This window comes from Poecilia latipinna, unplaced genomic scaffold, assembly GCF_001443285.1.
Source record: "Poecilia latipinna isolate Pla-1442-1.1 unplaced genomic scaffold, P_latipinna-1.0 Scaffold656, whole genome shotgun sequence".
Classification (NCBI taxonomy): Eukaryota; Metazoa; Chordata; class Actinopteri; order Cyprinodontiformes; family Poeciliidae; genus Poecilia; species Poecilia latipinna.
The window spans coordinates 30,579-40,651 of NW_015113272.1; the positions used below are offsets into that span (position 1 = coordinate 30,579).

The following is a 10,073-nucleotide window of genomic DNA, read 5'->3' on the forward strand; positions in this document are numbered from 1 at the left end:
TTTTTTTCACAAATGACAATATGAAAAGAGTGGTATGTGATTTAAAAAATATAGTATAACTACAGCTGTTTTGCTAAGACTTCAAAGGAACCCAACAGACATCTGAGGGATAAAGCTGAAGATGCTAAAAGGACGTTTCTGATATAAACAAAATTGCTGAAGATCTTCCAGATTCAATCTATCATCTGATAATAATTATGGCACAACTGTAACCAAAACCATTGTAATATGGTTACATATTACAATGAATAAAAAAACCCCATAGTGAACCACAGTGGTGGCTCAATAATGCTGTGGGAACAGAAACAGGGAAGCTGGCTAGAGTTGAGGATAAATGGAGTATAACAATAAATGGAGCCAATTACTGGACAATTTAAAAAAAAACCTGACTACAGACTGCATAATTACTGCAGAGTCGCAACAAAATGATTTAGATCAGAGTATAATAATGAGATAGAATGGCCTAGTCAAAGTCCATGACTTTGACTAGGCCATATAAGAATATATATATATGGCTATATAAGAATTGGTGGACTTAGATGTTCACAGTCATCCAGTTTTTAAGCAGCATAATGCTTCATTTCACTGGTTTGCACAGGACATTCACATTTACCTGTTTTTGAAAATGAAAAGTGACATTAGTACCTTGCAACACTGTCCTAAAACAAACCATGAATGAAAATAATCTTTCTAAGACTTAAAAATACAACTAAGGTTATTATCTTGAGTAAATCTAATCCTCTAGATGTAACAAATGGTAATCTTGGTCAACTAACTTAAAACTGTCAATTTTGTCAGAGAACAGTTATAAGTGACTCCTTTTTAAGCTGAACAAACAGTTCAGATGATTCATTCTTTTGATGTTGCCTAATTATTTGTACATTATACAGTGAATTATACAGCACTATTTGTATGACCTTACGTGTAATTTACATTTATTAATATCCAAGTATGAATCTAAAGTATATTTTATACTGTTTCTGTTTGCAAGAACTTCACAGCAGATGTATTCTGAAGTTGTGACTCAATTCAAAGTAGGAGATAATGAGAGATTTCAATACTGTTGAAATCTCTTATTACAGCAGTAACTTTCCAATCCTGTTCCTTGGAGCACAGTGTCCTGATTGTCTTGGACGTTCCGGCTCCAACACGCACAATTCAAAATAATAAATCACAACAATGGCCTGCTGTCATGTCCTCCTAAAGCGTTTCAGTGACTCACCAATGGAATGTAGGTGTGCTTAAACTTTAGCATCTAAAACATGCAGGCGGGTTTACAGCATGTCTGGTTCCGAACGAAGGGAAATCACATCAGTGGAGCAAGACATGCATTCAAAATGTGCCTCAGTTAAAGTCTAATGAGGAAACAGTGAAAGTGCTGCAGTAGTCAGAGTTTTTTCTGGCTGCTTGCAATCCATCTCATGCCTGTAGCTGCACATTGCTGATCAGCTGGCTAAAAGAGGGCCTCTACACTTTTCCCTTGTTTAAAAAGGACTTCTTCCAACAGTGGTGGCACAGACACCAAGGGAACAGCACCCATCTGCCTAATTAAGACAACTGGGATTTAAAACTCCTTACTAACTGGTAGCAAATCCCAGTTGCTACCAGTACCAACATTGTTAAGCACCTGTCTACAGATGCTTTACAGGTGTGAAGCATCTGTGACATCAGGTGCTTCTCACCTGAGCGATATCAGCTAGAGCTGGTTTTTATTTCAGCGAGTTGATAAGCTACTTTTTTATTAGGGATATGAGTCAGAATACAAATAAATGTTACAGATAGCACTACTGCTGTAGCTATCAATATGTTGAGTTATTTTAGCAACAGCGAGAACAAACATTGCTTTTCTGTTTTCAATGCGTATGTCAACATCAGGATATAAGGACTTCTTGCTATGCTAGAGCAGCATTAGTTGGAGTAACAATGTCACTGTATGCATTATTGTGAATCAACATTTCTTCTTCTCTTAGTGTGTAACGAGCTAATTACTGTACCTGAGGTTGTGCAGGCGACGGTGTATCAGAGTTCTGGTTGGGCTGCTGGCCCTGTTCTTGTCGCTGGGGGATAGCAGGGATGGATCCTGATCCGCCACCTGCTCCATCTTGTGCTGCCGGGCCTTGATGAGACAGAGCTGCCTTCAGCCTCTATAACGACACATGGAGAACACTCCAGGTAAGTGGCAAACTCCTGAGAAATTTCTGGTGCCAGTCTCCGGCAGTCATGGGTGAAAGGGTGGAGGAGTACACCCTGGACGGGTCACCAGTCCATGGCAGGGCAATACAGAGACACACAGGACAATCATGCACACACACACATTTTACACAGTTGAGACAGACCAATGAACCTAGCAGTCATGGAGCTGTAAAACAAATTGGGGTAGGGCTGGATGATAAATCAATAACAATAGAAACAAGGTCAATATCAACAGAATACAGCCGATGGAATATTCCATAATTTCACTGATCTCCGATCCAGGACCGCACAGCATTCTGGGGGATGTAGGCAGAGGTCAAGCATTAGCTGCTCAACATCTCAAAAGCTAGCAAAGCAAGGTTGCTGGCATCAACTAACTCACTCGTTCTTTGTTTACCTAGCAATGAACTGTTGAGTAACTTGTGGTTTCCTAGCAACAACCTGCTGAGTAACTTGCACAGGAGCAGTTTAAGGTTTCACCACTGTGCCTCATAACTGCTTAAAAATGAAAACTGGATAAAACAGGAAAGCTCACATTACCAGTTTGTTAGCATTTCAGATATTAAAAACAAAACAAAAAAAAACTAATCAATAATTATTGATATAGACCAATATGAAACCCTTATCCATATCATCTAGGCCTATTGGAGAATATGAGAATTTTTAACATTACGCAAGTAGATCCCAACAAATTAGAATATCACTGAAAATGTCACACATTTTATATTGAGTCAGTACTCACAGTGATATTATTTCCAGTTTTTTATTATTATGGCTTACAGCTAATAAATACCAATAAGAGAAGGTTGCCATGCTAGCGCTTCCAGAGTCAAGGGGGATTGCTGACTTGACAGTTGACCACTCATTGGCCCGATCCACAAGGAGTGTGTAAGCTCACAGAGTGCTGCATGCAACATAGCAATGGAAAGTGGAGATTTTAACTGCAGTCAATGAGAAGATTGTGAAGCAACACCTACACACAGACGTATCCGCGACATGAGCTACAACTGTGGCATTCTCTGCGTTCACCCACTCCTGAGTCAACATCAGAAGCGTCTTACCTGGGCTGAGGAGAAAAAGAGCCAGAGTGTTGCTCTATGCTCCAAAGTCCTCTTTTCAAAAGAAAGTAAATGTTGAATTTCATTTGGAAATCAAGGTCCAAGAGTCTGGAGAATCTAAGTTTCTTTAGGTTTCCACATTCAGTGATGAATTGAGGAAATATGCTCCATTGTGTTTTACAATGTTCAAAGTCAGCACAGCCCAGGAAAGTTTATAGATTCCCTCTATTGAGACGTCTAATGGGGATTATGATTTAGTTTTCCAGAAGGAAAGGTACCCACGTTCAGCAGGTTGACATTTCTGACATTTGTGCTCTAAAATATTATTTAGAGCACTTATGTTGATATCTGTATTAATACAATTAACTGACAAACACTTAGACAGACACACAGGATATAAATTAGGAGTTTAATTTTTTTAATTAAACCACTGAAGTAAAACAATTTTTCAGTTATATTCTTATGTATTGGGGTGTATTTGATAACTTAAAAAAAAAAAAGGAATCTTACCATTTTGGTCTCAGAGTGAAGACCATATCCAGACGGGGAGGAGGAACCGCTGCTGGCTCCCCCAATCGGAGGTCCTGGTATCCCAGGGATGTTAGGCACTGTGTTCACTGTCCTCGCAAGCTTCCAGAGACAACAAAAAGGGTAAATAAAATAACTTTCCGATCCATCCTCTCTGTTCAGTTCTTCTCAGTCTTTACTCACAGATATAACAGAAGTCATCTGTACAGGACTGGGTAAAAGAGGGACAGTCTGGCCATTAGGGAGGTGCCTCACCAGTGGATATGCACTTGTGGGAGATCTGTGTGCATTTGTACATTTTATGAGAACTTACTTAAGCGTCACAATGTTTATTCACAAGGACAATAAATACAAGGGAACACAATGTAATTTACCCAAGCTGTCTGTTGGAGGGTGGAGCCTGTGTGATGACAGACGTCGGAGAAGGCAGAGTTGGGTGTAGCGGGTCACCGGTCAGGTGGAGGGGGAGAGAACCTGGACGAACAATTGTCGGAGTAGGGGCGGAGCTCGCCACAGGCTTAGAGAGAAACTCCTGCTGGGAAAATGATGATGTATTTAATCATGCATTACTGTAATTTTGAATCCAGCATTTAGTGACAAATGCATTACAAACTTCGTCTCACCCTAGAGTCCCTGCTGTTCTCGGACATGCTGGACGAGGAATCTGGACTGTCAGGGGGAGAAGAATCGACTTGTAAGGACGAGTCGTCCTCATCTTTCACTTCGGAGGGCGTTTGTAAAGGTGCAGCCTAAAAGATCAGAACTCTGTCAGATCATCTGGAGTAATGAGAAGGTCAACAGCTAAATTAAGAAGAAACAGATATTACACCTCTGAGTCAAGCTGCTTACTCACAGGGTGCTTCGTTCTATGCTCGTCTTCCTGTGTTTTACCAAACTCCTGATCAAAGGAACCGGCCAGCTCATTAAACAAACCGACCTCCTCACAGTTCTTCAGGAAGCGTGTGGGTGTAGGAGTCTGGTCTGGGAAAACCAAAAAAATAAAAATAAAAACCACATTACGTCTTCAATGGGGGAAAGAATCATTACACATGGCCTCTGTTGCATTTTCTACAAATAACGTACAAAACGGTTGCATCTACCTTGAATAATAACAGAGTCGGTCCTGGCAGGACCAAATTTTAATGTCATTTCATGCTTGTGTTTGTGGACCGAGAGGTGATCTTCATTTGTGAATCTCTGCGAGAGACAAAAGATTAAACAGGAGAAAAACAGATACAAAGGAGCAAATCAAAGACAAACGTGTATTAAAAAAATGAATTAAAGAATGAATTAAATCTGCTAATTTATTGATCATTTAAAGATGAATAACAGTAGATGTTCCTGAGAAGAACTACGGTAGCAGTGTGCTTAATTATTGCTCATGATAAATAGCAGTATAATGACAAAGTTCACTTTAAGCCTGCAAAGCAGTGAGTTTTTCTGGAGGGATTATCCATTTACAACTTTTTACGATCAATTGTGAATTTCAATCTTTTAGCATTATTATAGTTTTTAAAACTGAGAACTGGACCGTCATTAATATCTTTTGTATTAGCCTTAATTTATAGCATATGCAAATTTTATATACACATTTTTTAGTTCATGTAAAAAAAGAAGCAATGCGTATAATATTGAACTGAGGTATAGTAACTGTATAATAAATAAAAAAAACGATAACTCAAATTAACAGAAGCTTCCAGTTTATATAAAATAAAACAAACAAAAAGCCCGTGACGTGTGTTGGACGTGTCCTTAGTCCAACACACATCAAATCAAATGGCTGAATTGCCTCCTTAGGATGCAATAAAGTTCTACAATGCCCTGATAATTATCTAGTTATCTAGCTCATCTTTCAGCAGAGATCCCCCATAAAATAAATCATACCCACAGCATAATGCTGCCCCTTCCACAGTGGGGTCAAGGTGGTATGCAGAGGTAATTTACCTGTCTAACATTTTGCATACAAGAAAAAAAATAATTCTGGTCTCATCTGAACAGAACACCTTCTTTCACATATCTTCAGACTTCCCAAGAGAATGGCACTACTTTGTGACACACTTTAAATGGAACATATTATGGCTATCTTTATACAGTGGCCCTATTTTGCCACTCTTCAAAAAGAAAAGACAGATTTGTGATTGAACAAGTAACACAAGGAGGGGAAACACATTCCCCCACCTGAGATGTGCATCTCTGCAGCTCCTCCACAATTACATTAGAAGCCTTCTCTGGCGAATGCTCCCCTTGCCTGGCCGGTCAGTTTAGGCGGACGGCCATGTCTTGTGTTATAGTCACGATTATGCACCACTTGGTGTTGGTCTATCATGTAAAATCTCAATAAAATGCAGAAAAAGATTTGGCAGTGATCTTTGGCAGTTCTCTCTGCCAGCGCTACTGAGGACAGTGACCTTCAGCAATCAAAAGGATGGTTCATTTTTTTTAATTAAAATTAGCATATGTGGTTCTCTTAAGTAAAGTGAACCACAAGCTTGATCTTTGTTCTGAAAGAAAATCTGAATTGCTAAAAGAAATAAATAAATTTTACGTCTATTTCAATGCTTTACTTCCACAACAACAAACAGATGCTTTGGGGAAGTAGAAATAATGGAACATGTGTGGGTAAGGTTGTGATGATTGTTATTTACATGAAACATAATAGCTTGTTTAAAAGTCACTCTGAATTTTAGCCTTTTCTATTGTAACCGCTTTGCTTCTTCATACTCTTCCAGTTCAACCTTTTTTGTTTTCTGCTTATTTCAAAAGGTCCTAACCTGTCAAATCAAAAGGGGCAGAAAGCGACTGAGGCAACTGAAATAAATGTAACAAAGTTGTAAGAAAATAATATGCAATAAAATCTAATTATATATATATATATATATATATATATATATATATATATATATATATTCAAAATTCAAATTCAAATAATTTGAATTTGGGATTCAAATTATTTTTTTCCTCATAATCAAAAATACACAAAACTACCATGGGAGAAAAATGATGCAACTTCATAGGTATGAAATGATTTGTATACGGTATGAAATAGAAGAAGGACGAGGCAAAATCAAACGGGTGTAGGCGTACAATAGGGTGTATTTACACAGAGCCATTCTAGTCAAAGGCCTATAAATCTTTGCTCCTGAAATGGAAGAAACTAAAGTTATTTCTGCAGCTAAAAGTTAGAATGCAAGGAAAGGATTTTTTTTTAAGAAGATGGCGAGTTGGAGAAGTTTTACCTGCCCACATCCAGGGGCTGTGCAGACAAAGGGTCGATCATCCCCCATCTCAAACAACGTTCTGCAAGGGACAGCAAGAAACAATATGGCTTTTTAGGACCACTCAGAGTAAACCATTACCCCGAGCCCTTTTCTTTTCATCTATGCAGTCTTTTGCTTACTTTAGGGCCAGAAAGGTCTGGATATTTTAATGAGGAACGGTTAAGAAAATAGAGCTACTTTCAAACTTTCAGGATTTAAATTGATGATAGCTTACGTTTTAAGAGGCATGTTGACTATCTTAAAAGAAAAATCTGAATTTCTAGTAGCTCCGAATGCATTTGAAAAATGGGCAAAAACTCTTGCGTACAGTCCAACAAGGTGAAAATGTCTCCAGACGGGCAGCACTGATAAGGTGAAGCAAATAACACCTCATGTTTCTTCACTGTGGAACTTGCTAGTGGGTGGGGTATACTGGGCAGTAAGTGAACATATCGTTTTTGAACTGAATGTGTTAGAAGCAGAAAAGATTGTCAAGCATAAGGATTTGAGTAAGTTTAAAAAGGGCCAAATTGTAATGACTTGTCAGTGTCAGAGGATCTGGTGATCGTCGATGAAGGCAGGGAGCGAACTTGGGCTTGTTGAGTGGTCTAATCCACCAGAGGAGCTACTGTAGCTTAACTGATAGGAAAAGGTGTCTAATATGCAGGGAATCCCAGTTTACTGCAAATGCAGTAGGTTTGAATAGGTGCAGAGTGGTCAGAGTGCACATGGTGACCCCCGACAGCTGAAAGAACTAACAATGGCCTACTGTGGGTCTAAACCAGACTTTGAAGCAATGGAAGAAGGAGGTTTCAACTGGATTCATGTACATCACTTAAGCAGGTAAGCACTAAAAAGCAATACAAACTTTAAATATTCTGGGCCACCATCCATGTGGATGTTACTTTAACGCGTACAACCTACCAGGGTATTGCTGAAGCCCATATTTACACTGTCACTGAAAATAACATTTTATGATGGCCGTTTCCTCTTTCAGCAGAATAATTCACCCTGCCACAAAGCACAAGCGGGTTCTGGGGTGGTTTGAGGTGTAGTCTAGGCCTCCAATTCCCCAGATCTTAATCCAATTGACCATCTCTGGACGTTCTAGTCTGATCCTCTGTGACTCTGCAGCAAAGACTCTAGTGCCAAATATCCATAGCACACATTCAGGGGTCTAGTAGAGTCCAATGCTTTGAAGGGTCAAGGCTGTTTAACACTGTAATAATGTTATACCTGATTAATATATGAGCTAATGTGATTCACTCTGTTAGTAGTAAATTTGAACTGTGCTCCTATTGTCTAGATCAATAGGTCAAATCTGGTTAAATTAAGGAAACGAACCTTGCACCTGTTGAGAAGGAAAACTTGTGATATCACGGGAAATCCCCTGAGCTCACCTGTGACAGAAATCGCTTGAACCCGTCACCTTAACAACTGGTTGTAAAGGAGGGACAGACAGGCCGAGCACTATCGGCCTATCTGAAGGGTTTTGCTCTGGACTCTGGAGGATGATCTGGGACAAAACGTTCAACGATGAGGCAGCACAGCCAATGCAAGCTACCACGCAACCCTTTCTGTATTGCCATCGAACCGGTCAGCACCGATTTTACTGTATTTCTTCGGGTATCGGACAGCAGACAGATTGAGCTATACAAAGCATAATCTTTGCTTGCTTTGACTTTCTCAAGAGATGTTCCGCAATGTGTCCTGTCCGCACCACATTTATCACTTTTATTCAAACTAAACGCGACATTAGAGCGAACATGTAAATTAGCGTCCTAGAACCAGAGATAATTCAAGCCAAATACTTGTAAAAACATACATATTTTCACACTCACACATAAGCTAGCTGTGTTCAAGCTAACTGCTAGGCGAAGCTCCATTAGCTAACTTGGAGAATTTACACTACACGTTAGCAAGCTAATGCTAACGATAGCAGTGGTTATAAACTCTCCTGTCTGAGTAAGAATATAAAATGCTTCATAAACACCAACAGTGAGCTCCGCTTAATGCGAGATGTAATGTTACATGATGTGAAATCCGTCCAAACTCACCGGACGTTTAAAGTGCCTCTTCACTCCCCCTCCCTGCTCCGGACAGCGTTGCTGCTGCCTGTCCGTTGTTGACACTCTGACACTTGCATTAGCCAAATCTCGCGACAGCTCGAGCTCGATGTTACGTAACAGGGTTGCTCGGTCGAGAACGTGTAATTTCTATGCATAAATCTAAAACAGTGTTTTTAAATCTTCAGACTATGCAGTTTTGTAAATCATTATTGGATGAACCGCTTATGAATGCCGTGTCAATGTTGAGCACCAACAAAATCTAAATGTCTCTGGTGAAGACAAACGTGACTTCAGCGGTTACATAATTTCTTAGTTATTTCCGGAAGTTTATTTGGCAGAATATTATGGTATGTTTCTCGAGATTTGTAAAAAGCGAAAACTTCCAAGATTTTAATACAACCCCATTCAATATACATACACACAACAAATCATAAAATCTTACCGGAAGTATTTCATTTTTACACAATATTTTATTGAGAAACCAGTGTATAATTGATAAACGAATCCCTCCCCCCTTTGTTTTTAGACAAGAAGACTTTAATGTTTGAAGTACAATTAACAAATTTGACAGAATTGACATAATGAACAAGTTTAAATTTTGAGTTTGATAACTGACCTGAATGTCTCAAATGAAGAAAGACATGAGCTGGAATGAAAACAAGAGCCCCTGATAAATACATTATTTAATATTATTTGAGAATGAACCAGGAAATCTTGCTATTTGTGAAGTGTTCTTTCTGCTGAAACAGAACTAGCAAAGGCACAAGGTTTGAGAAAACATGCTTTCACAATTAAAAATTAAATTTTTTACATCTTGGCCCTTTTGTCCTCCTTTTAAACAATTCGATCAGAACAAAATAGCACAAAAACAGCATTCAACCTTCCACCCCACATCTTTTTAAGCATTACAAAACTCAAGATCATTTGAAATACATTTCATTGACCACCTCCACAGGTATGTTCAATGT

General features: G+C 39.0%; 1 protein-coding gene across 4 annotated transcripts in view; it reads right to left on the reverse strand.

Moving 5' to 3' along the window:
• The window catches only part of atf7b (activating transcription factor 7b), a 17,165-nt gene extending 7,945 nt beyond the window's left edge, over window positions 1-9,220 (reverse strand). The window contains exons 1-9 of one of the 4 annotated variants that reach the window (XM_015043893.1): window positions 9,094-9,220; window positions 7,016-7,076; window positions 4,880-4,976; window positions 4,633-4,760; window positions 4,403-4,528; window positions 4,154-4,314; window positions 3,963-4,059; window positions 3,762-3,881; window positions 1,995-2,144 (exon numbers count right to left, since the gene is read on the reverse strand). In XM_015043893.1, coding sequence (XP_014899379.1) covers window positions 1,995-2,144; window positions 3,762-3,881; window positions 3,963-4,059; window positions 4,154-4,314; window positions 4,403-4,528; window positions 4,633-4,760; window positions 4,880-4,976; window positions 7,016-7,063 — 927 coding nt within the window. In that variant the 5' untranslated portion in view covers window positions 7,064-7,076; window positions 9,094-9,220. The remainder of the gene's footprint in view (window positions 1-1,994; window positions 2,145-3,761; window positions 3,882-3,962; window positions 4,060-4,153; window positions 4,315-4,402; window positions 4,529-4,632; window positions 4,761-4,879; window positions 4,977-7,015; window positions 7,077-9,093) is intronic. The other 3 variants (XM_015043890.1, XM_015043891.1, XM_015043894.1) reach the window with 3 other exon arrangements.
• Between the last annotated feature and the right edge of the window lie 853 nt (window positions 9,221-10,073).